At 38.3% G+C, this 14,728-nt stretch overlaps 1 protein-coding gene across 1 annotated transcript in view; it reads right to left on the reverse strand.

The window, feature by feature from the left end:
* Positions 1-4,483: 4,483 nt before the first annotated feature.
* Positions 4,484-14,728, reverse strand: part of PDK3 (pyruvate dehydrogenase kinase 3) — a 44,872-nt gene continuing 34,627 nt past the window's right edge. Inside the window, exons 8-11 of the mRNA XM_053387012.1 lie at positions 14,423-14,524; positions 13,130-13,240; positions 10,450-10,563; positions 4,484-9,449 (exon numbers count right to left, since the gene is read on the reverse strand). Coding sequence (XP_053242987.1) covers positions 9,306-9,449; positions 10,450-10,563; positions 13,130-13,240; positions 14,423-14,524 — 471 coding nt within the window. The 3' untranslated portion in view covers positions 4,484-9,305. The remainder of the gene's footprint in view (positions 9,450-10,449; positions 10,564-13,129; positions 13,241-14,422; positions 14,525-14,728) is intronic.

Below are 14,728 nucleotides of genomic sequence, written 5' to 3' on the forward strand. Positions count from 1 at the left end.
CTCTTCACGTGCAAATACAGTTTTCCAAAGAGAATAGAAAGACAACCAGATATTTAATTTATAAACGTTGCAAAATGCCGTAGAGCAATTTACAGGGGGGGAACTTTTATCACTGCTATATAAATCTCTGATCACGTTTCTCAAATTCTTTCATTAAAAAGTCAATGTAACAAATTAAATGCTAGTGATAAAAGCTATCATCCACTTATGAAAAGTAGATTCATTATCACATGCTTCCGATCACTAAAATGCTGATGGGCTGGAACACTAACAAGGGAATTTAGTTGAAGAACCTATATTGCGTCCTAAGGGGCTTTTTCTCAAATCCCACAGTATGGAAGAAGACAAAGGAGAGCACACCCTTTTAATAATATTCCAGGACTGTAAGAATGTTTGCTGTCCACAAATTTACAAGTCAAGGAGTTTCAGTTTTTGCAGACATTCCAGAAATCGGAGCACTGCAATTTACGATTAAGTAAGTCAAGTGTCAACAAAATCCTATTTATGCAAATCGGCAACAAATGTGATCTGATACTTATTTTAAGATGTAAAGCTATTCATCATTACGGAGGTGATTTATGCTGAGTTGACTTTTCTGATTTGGCTGTCTGAAGGGCCTCAGGTGTGCATAATGTTATTCAGAATAGAACCAATAAGGGGAGTTTTTTTTAATATTCATACTGTACCACAGATATGAATAAAGAGCTGCAAAAAATATTTCTTGCATAAGGATGATCATTAGCTTAATCAGGCTCTTTGTAAGTCAAGCGAATGCTAATCACAGTACAATCTTTGCCCAAGTAGTTAATACGTAGAAATAGTAGCTAGGCTTCAAAAGGGACCACTTGTAATAGGAGAGGTCGCAGGACAAGGCACACTTCGTAGTTTACTTACCTTGGTCTGGCTTCCGTGCTGCCCATGACTAACTGAACCAAGAACAGGCTAGCAAAGAAGCAAACAAGAAACCAATTTCATGTGCGTTGCTTTGAATGTTATCTAGCTTAAATGTCTAACTATGGTCCATTTGAATACTACTCCTATAAGAAATTGGTAATGAATGCAGCTGAACTATGTTTAAAGTTTGAAAGCTTCTTCAGTAGCAAAAATCATCAGCATATATTATAAAATGTTATTAATTCTAGATAAACTGATGCTAAGGAATTCAAGCCTCAAGTAAGCCATTTTGATAAAAGTCCACAACATGATATTAGGCAGCTTTGTTTGCATCTGTGCTTATAACTAACAGTAATTTCACAAGCACAATCCTATAGATGCTGTCGCCTGACAGACATGGAGCCACATTTCTCATAGTACGCAGAGTGGCAGCAAATGCACCAGCTTTGGGGAAATTAAAAAACTTGTTTGTTTCTCCAGTTACCATGCATTCCTGTTATGGGTGCTAGGAAAATGGGATATCCCAAAAAACAGAAGTGCTACCTTGAGGAAGGCTGTGAAGATTCACAGCAATAAAAAGGTATCTACCGTTGAAGTATTGCATTTTAATGGCTTTGATTCCATAGGACCAGCATAGCTAGAAACTTCCTATGGTTTTTATTTATTACTTAGGGCACCATGCCAATCAATAAACTATGAAAATAAGCATAGTCTGTTCTTTAAAAGGTAACCAATCAGCTAGACTATTTGTAATGGTTTTCTAAAAAAAATTCAAACTATACATCAATTTCATATGCATTGCAGCTCCTCACCCCAATAAAAACAGAAAACTCCAGGAAAACAAAATGCATCTCTATTCAAATCCAATTATCAAAACAAAAATAATTTAGACACGAAAAACAATCCACTACACACTCACAGCAATTAAGCTTCCTGAGGTTGAATTATAATTATTTATTAACAGAATTGCTTAATAAACATTCCATCAGAATATATTACTCTCTGTGAAGTTAAATCTTATTCTGATTTACAGTATCTGGCAAAAGTCTAACTATGTCTAATTAAGGTTGATTAACCTCTTGGAAAATGAATTGTGCAGGAAAAGCTTTTTCTAGTTTAGTTTTGCCTCCACAGCCATTGGAACATCCTTGGATATTTAAAAATAAATAAACTTACAGTGTAATCCAAGCCATGTCTGCTCAGAAGCATGACTTATTGAGTTCAACAGGGTTTATTCCCAGATAAGTAGGTATAGGATTGCAGCCTTAAATTTTCCAGGCATTACATAAATTAAAAGCAAACAAACCTAAAAAGATAGATTTATTCATTGCAGGTTTTCTACTATTAGAGAAGTGCACGTTTTATGGATTTACTCAGAAGAAAGCCCTATTGAATTCAATGGGGCTCATCCCAGGTAAGTGGGCTTGGATTGCAGCCTTAGACACAGAAGGAAACATTTTCTTTAGATCACAGCTTTGACACTGCTAAGGTGGTGATAATGGCCAATAAACTAACACAAAGACCAAGTTAGAAACTGGGGGTTATCCAGCCAAGGGGTGTGCGTCTACCCACCCATGAACTAGTACTGTTCTAAACTATCCTAACCAGGGCTGGCTCAAGACATTTGCTGCCTGAGGCAAAGGACATGACGGAACCATCGCCCAAGGCGTACACAGAAGTCAATTGGATTGGCAGTTGAATCTTACTCCAATATTGGTGAAAGGAAAGTATCCTTCACTGCACTTGAGGACAGCCAGCTAGTATAGGGGATATAGGGCAGGCCACATGGCACTCACAGCTCTGTCCCGTCCCCGCCTCTCAGCACTTGCCGCCCGAGGCAGCTGCCTCACTCTGCCTCATCAGAGAACTGGCCCTGGTGTTGCACAGGAATTGTGTTCATTTTAAAAAAAAACAGAAATGCTACAGGCTTCAGTGCCAGAAAGAAAGGAGCACACAACTATCAAATTTCAATAGGAAAAGGGAATTAAACTGTGGGGGCTGCTGGAAGGAGTGTAGATCATTATAGCATGGACCCCAGAAGTTAAGTTTACATGAGCATACTTAATGCACTAGATGGTGCTTGGCCCCAGGAGCAATAATAATAATGAATCCTGCAAAACAGAAAGCCTCAGAATGATGTAGGCCTTTTCAAGATGAGACGAAGAAGTACAGCGTCAGTCCCCAGTAATGTCACACACACTTGTGACTCTAGGACTGTCATAGTAAACAACGCTGCTTCAGAAGGACACAGGCAGGGCACACGAGAACAGACGGAAATAAAATTTTTATCCAGCAACAAAATAGTACAAGTATGGTATGATCATTATTTGGAAAGGTAAGCTTTCCACAGCCACAGTGCCAATCCAAAACAGTGAATTCTCCATTAACTGTTCTCAGATTATTTTATCCAATCACAGTCGCTGAGTCATACCTTCTGTACAGAAATATTAGCAAGCACTTTATGCTGCCTTCTGCCTAGAGATTGACATCCCTTGTGAGGTAGTGATTCAAAGGACGCCAAACTGTTGGCTACTCTTACAGTCAGCCAGATGTCTTGGTCTGGTATATGGTTCAACCCATGTAGTTAGGAGAACTCTCAGACAATCTCATAATACTTTTTTTAAAAAAAACAACTGAGGCAATTAGCTGAGAAAGTGCTCTTTGAAGAGAGCAGGTATACCTAGCCAGGTTGCAACTCTCTCATTTAAGGATATTGTTTTTGCTCACCTGTGATCGATTGCATGTTGGCTTCTTGTCTGATCTGCCCGCTTCTTCTTCCTGTTTGTGGAACAAAGGAAATTTCTTCGGGAGTTGTCCAGATGGCAGCTCCTTTGCTGCCCGTTAACAAAATGGCTGACAGGAACTGAGGGAGCAGAACACCTAAATTTGCAGCTTCTTTTTGGCATGTATTGAGATAAGGGGCTTTCAAATGTTTTCACAAAAAAACTACTCTTTTAAATATGTGCAGGATTCCAATGTTTGCAGGTCTGACGGGGAAAACAACTTAGCAGTACTCTGACTTTGCCTTAGCATCAGAGCACCTTTCATAACAAAGTTCGTTCGCATTGTAACAAACTTACTTCAGGACTGTTTCCAACAACCAAGGCGTTTTATTGTTCTGGGGGTAGATACTGAAGCAGAAAATACTTACAGATTTCATCAGTTATAAAGGATGAAGACATTTATAAATTGCAGCTTTTCAAAGGGTAGCAAGGGACTAGACCCCATTTGTGTTTGAAAGAAGCCAGAATTTATACACACATGTACCTTTCATAATGTAAGAAGAGTCTGCTCTCATTGTGGTCAATCAGATGCCTATGGGAAGGTTTCAAGTATTTTGTATTTCATTATTGGTATTTGACTACATGTCTCATTTTATTTAACCAAAATCCCGAGGATCTTGACAGAAAACTCAGATATACAGGGCAAATTTATACAATATGAATAATTTTATATATAGCCAATTTAGTTGTCAATAAGTGTGAGCCATCTCGATCTTAAAATGTTTACTTGGAAGTCCAGTTTTCAGTTGGTTAGCTTCAAAGCAAATTTGCTTCCTGTTGCAGCCAAAAAAAGCTATACATAAAACTGACAAAGAATCTCATTTTATTTTTTTATTGCACAGTGAAAAACAAGGAAGCAACATTTACAATTAAATGATGCATACTGCAGATCTGGAATTCTAACATTAGCTACAGGAAGCATTTAAGAAATCCATCTGCTTAGAACACCTCAAAAAGTGACTTTTTGAGAATTCCCTTCTTTTATACTGTAACCCAATCAAGTTCAAATGAACTTCCCTTACATAGAGTCAGACCATTGGTCCATTTCAGTTCAGTTTTCTGGCAGTAAATTTCTTAAGGAGAGGTCATTCACATCACTTTTTCCTGTGACCTTTGTAGCTGGAGATTCCAGTGACTGAACCCAGGAAGTTCAGCATGCAGTGCATACATGTTGAGCCATGCTCCTCTCTCTTCCTGTTCAACCATTGCTACGAACTTTTCAAGCCATTCCACCTGAATAAATATGCAGCAAATTGTTTTTCTTCTCCAAGTCTGGTTCTAATAAAACTAAAATACCATATAAATGGCTTTTGTAAGCAATCATCCTCAACTGACTTCACTACAAGGTAATTGCATTAAAACAAACTTATCTTTATTTCAGTAGGCTTACTCCAGAGTTAAAGTGGTTTATAAAGCAGATGTAAACTCTGGGTTCTATAGGATAACCTACAAATTGTGCACTTGGGAGACCAGTTTCAGTTGGGAAGGCAATGATGGAAGGAACTTTGTGATACTTCTAAATCCTAGGCTCTCAAGACTATTGTGGGGAGGGCAATGTCCCCAGAGGGGGAGTGTTCCAAGACAGGTAACCCCTCCTCCCATCCTTGCCAAGGTTTGGCACTGCTATTGCTGCTGCCCGTAAGGAAGAAACGTGATAACTCTTGATAAACAGACCATAGATGGGCATGATAATCCTGCAGCATCCTGTTTCTTTGGCAGCTGAAGCTTAGTGTTCCAACCACTGCCAGCTCCATTTCCTATAAAACCTTTCCTATATGGAAAATATTTTCTGTCTCAGACATAATTCCAGATGCTGAGTCTTTGCTCCCAGCACCCAGGGAGCAGCAGATAACTTTCTCCAATTCTGTTTGGATAGAAAATGCCAGAGTTCAAGGAGATGAGCTATACGGCGCACTCACATCCACCATAAAACTTCCCATAAAAACACATGTAAGGAGGGAAGAGAAGAACAGTAAGAGATTATGATTTATGTGCTGCTTTTTGAGGACTGGGTGAGTTGAACACCCCCAGAGGAACCCAGATTTGGATGGGGTGCAGCTTCACTGACACATTGTCTTAGCCTAATATAGGGAAAATGAAATTCAAGAGGAACTGCTTCCAACATGTCTGTATAGTTTTAGAACAGGATTGAAAAGGCCCTGCTATATTCCACTTCTAATGCCAGTAATAAATTAGTGGCCCAATACAGTCCTGCATTTAGAAGCAGGCTGCATACACACAATTTGCTGGATCGTCTTACTATGTTCACACAAGAGTGGACTAGTGTTGGGTTATAGTGCAGAAGGTATAAAAAAATTAGCGCACAAGTTTGGGGATATTACCCAAAGTAACCTCTACTACCAACTTTTTGTATTATCTGTGACAATGTATCATCAGTCCAGCACCTTTCAGGGCCTTGTATCCAAATGATTTAAAATAAATTAATAGCAAAAGGCAAGCAGTAAAAAAAAGGTATCAAAATTTGAGTATTACTAAAAAATGCTTATTGTATTCTACAAAGAAGCTGGATGAGAGAACCAGTTTTATTGCTTACCTCACTGGTATATTTTGAAGTTTAAGGCAGCCTTATTTATTTGTTAGAAATAAAATGGGCACAATATTTATCTCTCATTTTTTTAAAAGTAATTTTGTAGTTTGTAAGCCATTTGCAACTACTGTATGTTTCAGTGAGTGTCTTTTACACAGCTGCGGCAAAGCTCAATTTTGACATGGCTGCTGGATTAATCTAAATCCTTCAATTAACTGTTCAGGAGAAAAACATACTTGTGTGTTTAAATCTCTTCGAGACAATAGCTCCCTTTTATTCCTCCCCAGAAACCGCTCTGTAAGGTTTCTTTACAGTCAATATATTCCAATATACTTCACAGTGTAGTGAAGTCAGGGAAGAGCAGAAGGTGCCTACTTAAAACTGCTAAAGCCATCAGTATTTCTGTGGCTTCCTAAGGGAATATATATGATATAAAGGGATACATTTCCTGCTTTAAAATCTTTCAGTGTTAGTGATCCTCTCAGTTTATTTCACTCTAAAGTGACTTTCAAATCATAATTAGAAAAAAGAAAAAGTTATCAGCAGACTCCATTCTTCAATCCCTTTGAATTCAATGTGTGTTGATTCATTTGTAACCGTTTCTACCCCCCCTTATTTCCCCCCAAGCATACTTACTTGTAACATTCATAGAATTTGCCCCTCTCTTCTAATCAATGTGCTAGCTTATTATGCAAAGTCAATGTGATTTACAGACCTACTTAATTAGCTGCTGCATCAGCACACGAGAGCATAGAATTAGACACTAGTGTTCACTGCTGGGGACAACATAGAGTGTCTACAACTGAGCAGTGATAGAGAGGAAAGTCTCCTTAGCCACCAAGGGCCCCAGGCATCAACTCTAATGCACCATTTTGCAAATAAGCCTGTAACATTGGGAGGAAGAAACTGATCCCATTATCTGGGATCCAATAGGTCTTTTTGATCCTGTAATCAAGAAACAGATAATGCACCACTGGATTAATCGCAGGTTTGGTAAGAATGGTCTAGCCAGGGCTTTCAAATAGGCTTGTCTCACTTACCAAGGGTAAGACACAGTGGTAATAAGGACGGTACAAGTACTGCTTGAGTTACTGTAACTACATGGCCACATTTTACTGAAATCAAGTATGCAGAGCATTGTGAACACTCAAAATGTGCTTAAGTATTATTACTGTTGTTGCTTGGTGTTTTGGAATTATTTTGCAATAATTGACTCTAATCTAATTGTACTCATTACTGAATTGATTCCCCCCCCAATATACCTTCTAATGACTACTCCATTCCTATCATGCCCAAGTTAAAAGCTAAGAAATAACAAACATCTTATTGATGGCAAATCCTATCCACCTCATTGTTAGATTAAGGTACCATGATATGACTTCCAAATAAGAGTGGCAGTCTTTACACACTAATAAACTAGGAGATCTATATGCTGGTCATATTTGTATGCAGTTATTATATTTTGTAATTTTATCAGTTTGACAATTGAATTTTGAGTCACTGAAAATGTACATAGATCTCATGTATGAGGATATTTTTTAGAGTTTAAAGATTGAACATATTGCTCAGAAAGACATGTAAGTGCAAACACTGCAAACAGTCATAAACATGGTTAAAATTCATGCATATAATAGCCACTGATGCAAAGGTATGCAAACCCAGTAAGTTTAAGAGTAATGCTTTTCAGATGTCTCAGTTGGAATTGGGGTACTCAGATTTAATTGCCAATTAAGCATTCTACTGTGTTTGAATAAAGAATAGTATAGAAGCTTTTACCAGCTACTTAAAAATTTAAGTCAACATAACTTTCTCTTTGTCTTCCTTACAGACCAAACTGCATTTAATTAGAAATTCTGTTTCATATTCTGTCAAAACAATTCACATACAAATATAATACACAGACACCGAGGAATGTATTTTGGTGTTCTGATACCCTCACTCCTCACTCTAGCTTTGCTCCTGTCAAAAGGTGTTGCCAGAACCCATGCTTCTACGCTCTTTAGAGCCTTAGTATCAGATGCAGCGGTTGGGACAATGACTCGGTTCAAGCAGGTCTTCAGCTTTCAGCATAATGCCCTTTCTTGGAAGAAACCTTTTTTTTAAAAGACAGTTATTTTCAGTGTCTCAAATGTTTAGTCTACTAAGGTTTCACATCATTTTTAAAATCCTTTTACGAATTATTTTAGTTTTACTATTAAATGGGTTTGAAACGACCAATATCTTAAAGCCAACCTCCTTTTAGTATCTAGCTGGATCCCCAAATGTTTACTGGCTTGATTCTTTATGTGCTTCCCTACAACAAAGTATATTTGTTGTGCTGAATCTCACATTCCAAATTAATTCTCTCTTCCTGGTCAGTAGCAATTGTTTCAGGTACCCAAAACTGATGAGCATGCTACTGTTCTTTATGGTATTTAAAAAAGAAAGCACCTCAGGACAGCTATTGCAAAGTTTTAGTGCTTTACAAGAAAGTTTGGTAAACACTAAAGAAATGAACTTTTAGAATTGTGGAAAGAATCACTTTGAAGTACAATAACTTTTGAAAGAACTAAGCATGTATACTGGTTTTGGTGACAAGACCAGAAGAGCTCCCATAGTTGTTTTCTAAATGTAGGATTACACAGTACCATATAAAAATGCAGCAATGTGAGTTTAAGCACACATTCAACTACAGTAGAATATGCGTGTTACATTATATTGCTGTGTAAGACACTACTGTCAAATAGGGAGTCAAAACAATTTTGCCAATTCTTACAAAGGACTAGAAACCGACCTTTAAAAAATAGTACCCTTTTAACTATACAATTGTATAATCTAACTGCAATCACAGTGCAATCCATTTTGTCACTTGTGACTCAACTAACCAAGCATGTTTTGGCAAAGTATTTATAATAATTCACACCAAAAATGCATGATGTCAGTCTTTGAAAATCTCCTCTGTTCTTGCTATTTCAGTCCCATAACAGGTCTTTCTAGGGAAATATTGACTACTGTGGATTAGAGGATTTTGGGATTTGGAACAAAGCAGAGACTCATTTCTGAACGTAAGTGTTGCCATCCAGGTAGAAAACACTGGTGAGTTATCGATTCGCTTTATATTTGGAAGCATCCCTGGGTTCACTGCTAGGGTTGCTCCAGTCATCAGCTTCTGGGGTGGTCTTGTAATGTCGCCAGGCTGACTTATTGAAAACTGGAAGTCTTTCAAATGATTCACTGGAAAGAGCCTAAAGAAAGGGTAAAAAGTAACACGATCAAGTTTCGGGAACAGACTTATAAGGAGGACAAACCTGGAGTTTCCATCCAGGATATAATATCCCAATATTTGTTAATTGGTGATGCTGTTTCATTTGGAAACATTTTGCTACCTGCCTTGGAGTTACTATAAAGAAGAGTTTAATTAAACAAAGGATGAGTGAACTTTGATATGAAAAGGATATTGTATATCTAGTTTCAAGGGTCAAGAATTGTGAAGAAATGTTTAGTTTTATGACATCAAAGGCAACATACAGCTTTACCTACTGTTGAATAATGCAAGGCCAATTATGTAAAGCTAAAGCCCTCTTTATGACTTCTAATACATATACTCAAAGCATGAAGCACAGCAGCTGAGTTCCTAGTTAGCCAGGGGCAGACTTTGGTAACATGGCACCCTGAGCGAAGACTAATTTTGCCACAACACCAAATATTTCTTATTTTCACAATAATTCCTTTTGGACAGTTGTTACTGATTACTGAATACTGCTTTCTGAATTGCGACTTGCAACACACTGTCCCAAGACTCGCCTATCAAAGCACCATCTACAATCAGCTGGTGGCAGAATCACAAACTACCTCCTCACAAGAGCTTGCTGATCACCTCTCCTCTCCTCCCCTTCCCTTAACTTTTCATGAAGTTAGTGCACTTGAGAGCAGGTACAGAATAGAAGGCGGGGAGGGGGGCTCTCACTTTCTGTTCTGTGCATGCTCTGAAGTGCACTATGGCATAGTTGATGCAACTCAATTGCCCTCCTGACTGGGGCCTAACTTTGAGTAGGTACCCATATATAGGGTTGGCTTTATTGATGATGATGATTATTAGTGCCCCCTTGGCTCGGCACCCTGCATGGGAGAACCACCCACACCGTCCTAAATCCGGCACTGTGTTAGCCATGAAGCTTTTATGGTCAGCAGAAGAAAATACAGCTTTGCCAATAACACTCCCTTTAAAGGAGTCATTGTATTTACCTTCAAATAAATTACAGCATCAGTACCCACACCTTCCATTGAGTAAAGTTTGAGATCTCCTTGAAAGTATCTAGCATAAAGACGAGAGATTGGTAGACCATAACCATAGCCAGCCTAAAGAAAAAATGGATAATGTAAGATTTAAAAATGAAACAATTATACTTTACAGAATGCCGTTGCTAAAATACTTCTCTCTGGTCTCTAATAACTGAGAATGACACCCCGCTCTGAATGCTGTCAACAAAGTAGCACAAGGGACAAAAGATTTGCCTCCTGTTCTACAGAATAGCATTTAAAGGGCAGCTTTCTTTGTCATTCATTATGTTTCACTGGAGGGTGAAGACTTTTCTTTGATTTCTGAACACATTTCCAGGTTGCTATACTTTTAATGTATAATTTCTCATTTTCTTTAGATTCTATTCTACAGAAAGTGAACAAAAAATATAGTAAATAAATATATACTATAATGCCATTTTTTTTCCTTTCAAAGTTTAGATTGCTTGAACATCAGTATGCTTTCAGGTCATAGAAATTTTTTTTGAATTTGAGAAACAGTGAAAAATCACAATAGTACAAAGCCATTTTGACAACATGCACTAATGAACAGCAAATCTGATTGCAGAGACTTTAGGAGGATGTGGATTTTGTCTTGCTCCCAAGGATGCAGTTACATTAGCGGAACTGACAGTGATCTATAAGCCACCCAGGCAAGTTGATAGTCTTTCATGAATCTCTACAGTGGCGGTTAGTGCTGCAATATCTCAGTCACTGCTCAGTGGTACTGAGATTCTGATGGTAGTTTATTACTTGAGATTGTTATTCACAGCAGTCTCTACACATAGGAGATGCGAAAAAAGCGAGAGTTGGAACCGCATTCTTTGGTCACTCTACTCTACTAGATCAATTATTGTTGATAGCATGAAGCAATGAAAGAAAGAAGAAAGTTGTAGAGAAAATAAGACTTGCAATTTTGTCAACAGAAAAAGTATTTCTAGATATATAACATCCTAACTGTGCTCCAAGTATGTTTGATAGAACACAATGCCTTTCAAATCAACAAAAAATAGCTACCATATAGACTACTTGCAAAGGAACTGAAGCAATTATTTTCAAAGGATTCTTTTCTCATAGTATGGTCCACAAGGCAACTGGGACATGGCCACCTCATGACCTAAAAGTGTGCAGTATATCACAGAGATTCTCCCTCACAACCTCAGCTCATTCATTAGAGCCATCTTCCATCTCTATGCTTCAAGTCAAAGCTGATGAATAAAACTTTTTTGATATGACCCCAAATCCATGCCATGTAATTGCACACAAAACTGACAGGCATCAATCCTTTAATATGTCTCTGTCTTCATTCCAGTACCCAAGAGTGAAACCCTATCAATTTAGGTTTCCAACATAATACTACAATTGTTTAAATATTGTAATTTTAAAAGTTTCATTTTATTTACCTTTATTACATTGTATTAGTATTCAACTAAATTTAACTCTGAGTATAAAAACTGAAATTAATGAACATGACTAAGTTAGGTCTACTGTGACTAAAACTTAGCTGAATACCACCTACCACCACCCTTCTGTTCTCTAAGGAGTTCAGGTGCCATGTAAGATTCTCTCTCCCTCCTGCCCCCACCCATTTTATTATTGAAACAATTCTGAGATATTTGCTTCACTGCAAAAGAGTGACTAACCCAAAGTCATTGTAAAGCTTCATGGGATTTTGTTTTTCTAAAAAAGTTAGGTTGCCTTTAAGGCTAGGACTTTATCAAATATCTAACACAATAAAAGAAAGATATGAACACAACAACAATTAATAAAAGTCATTCAATCAATAAATATTAAAATACAATACAAAAATACAGTGAAAAGGCAGTCCTCATCCATAAGAACTTTACTTTATTAAACCAAATATTGAAACAAAATCCTGAGGAGTCTCCAACCTTGTGATATGGCAAAACAAGCAACTAAATAAATAATCCTGAAGTATTCTGGAAAGATTTAACTCTTAGCTTTTCTTTTTTACCAATCCCATCATGTCTGAGAATATTTCTCTTCCAACCAGGTCACAAGAAGTAAACCATAGGACAAGCTTTGATTACAGTTCATGGTTTGTCTGGGTAGTGTCAGGACAACAAGCTATAACTTATGTCAGTGCAGCACAGTAGCAGAACAACAGGAGTAAAGTGGCTGTGATTTTCCTTCTGGGAGCCTGCACATTTCTTCATTTGTGCTAAGCTGTTCCACCCTGATTATGTTTCATATCAGAATTTAAACTAACAGAGGACACCAAGTTAAATATCAACTTTCTATTGTTTAAAAATATGCAGAATCTGTAAATAACAAAGTTTGAGAGAAAGCCATCCCACTATAAATGTATTCAGCTATCATAGGAAACATCTAGTATACAGTGTACATAACCACATAATGCATCAAAAGAAATCATAAATATTCAGCACCTTATAGATGGAACTGTTTTTAGTTGACCATCATTATTATTTCATCTAGGATCTACTACAGATATACTGCATCAGTTGGCAGTCAAACAATAGCTTGTGTTGACTCCTATGTTTTTCAGACAAAGTTGGTGTCAGGAAAAGGCAAAAATAACATAAAGCTATGAGAAGTATTTTCTGGGAATAGTTAGCCTATCATTAGCCTACAGGACAGAACTTACCAAAGGTACAGCTCTTGATGGCTCCAAACTAGGCCTGGGGGCAGTTGAATACATATAGTTAAATAGGCGATCTATTTTTCTCAGTGGCACACCACCACCTTTATCACTTATCTATAGAAGAAAACCAAAGTTTCATTAAGACAAAATGCCCTCCAAGGACACTGTTTATACTATTAATAATAGAGAGGTAGTTACTTAACACTTGCATAAATACCAAGGAGCGCAGTGGGAGTTGGCACTTCAGGCTGCAGGCTGCTATCTGCAAGCCTTCGGAGCCCGGTGGGAACTCCCACCGGGCTCCGAAGGGATGCGGATAGCTGCCCGAAGCCCGAAGCGCTGAGCTCCCCAGGCTTTGGGCTGCAGGCTGCTATCCGCAAGCCTTCGGAGCCCGGCAGGCACTCCCGCGGCACTCCGAAGGCTTGCGGATAGCTTCCTGAAACCTGGAGAGCGAGAGGGGTCGGTGCGCACCGACCCCTCTCCCTCTCCAGGCTTCAGTGAAAGCCTGCATTCACTCCATAGGATGCACACACTTTCACCCTTCATTTTTGGAGGGGGGAAAGTGCGTCCTAAAGAGCGAAAAATATGGTATCTGTCTGTCCACAAGCAGCATTCACCATGTAAACTATGGGCTGACATCAGATGTACAGAATAGAGCCCTAGGGCTCAAAGTGAATTCAGGATCAGCTGTTCCAAATCTAAAAGGTTAGCTCCTCCTTGCTTTAAACTACACCAAAATTAAGTTTCCTTAGATTAGTAAACATTCTCCTGACTACAGAGTTGAAAGCACAGAGTAGGAATGAATGATATGGCCCATGCAAGAGGTGCCTGCTCAATTCAGAGAGTAGCTAAACACTATAAGGAAATGTGAAAGTTACTCTGAACTTCTAGTCAGAAGGACTGGAGTGGAGAGGATGGATTCCTTTCCAAGAGGGAAAAAAAACACACCACCTCTCTGTAGCCTACTTAATAACTATCTGCAACAAGAGTCATAATAATCTTTGAAGTTCTCTCCCTCTTTGTAAACTAGGCCTCTGACAAAGTAGTTGTCAAACAAACACACAGCTCTTATCCCATTACCACATAAAACCAGTGCTTTTTTCCTGGGAGAACACAGGAATACGCACACCCTTAAACATTTTGTGAATCTAACTTGGGCCTCATTGAGGTGCAGTATTTCAGTATGAGTAGGAAAATGAGAGTACCCCTAAACATATTTTTTTAAGAAAAAAAAGCGGTGTATAAATCTGCTTTTGCCCAAGATGTTACAGCAAAAATTGTTTAGCAAATTTGTACCTTTATTGATAGATCTTCTTTACCCAAAGTGACTAAGGTTTTAACTGGTGGATAGCCTTCGCTTTTACCCTCATATAACTCCACTGTAGCTCGCATTGAGTTCTGAAAAAGAAAAAGAAGTGTTAACCAGGCAGAGGGCCTTCTCAGCAGTGGCACCCTCCCATCAGATGTCAGGGAAATAAAGAATTGCACAACTTTTAGAAAACATCTGAAGGGAAGTTTTTTATGTCTGACATTTTGTTATTTTTTGTATTTTGCTGGAAGCTGCCCTGAGTGGCTGGGGAAACCTAGCCAGATGGGCAGGGT

The sequence above is a fragment of the Podarcis raffonei genome, chromosome 4 (genome assembly GCF_027172205.1).
Source record: "Podarcis raffonei isolate rPodRaf1 chromosome 4, rPodRaf1.pri, whole genome shotgun sequence".
Classification (NCBI taxonomy): domain Eukaryota; kingdom Metazoa; phylum Chordata; class Lepidosauria; order Squamata; family Lacertidae; genus Podarcis; species Podarcis raffonei.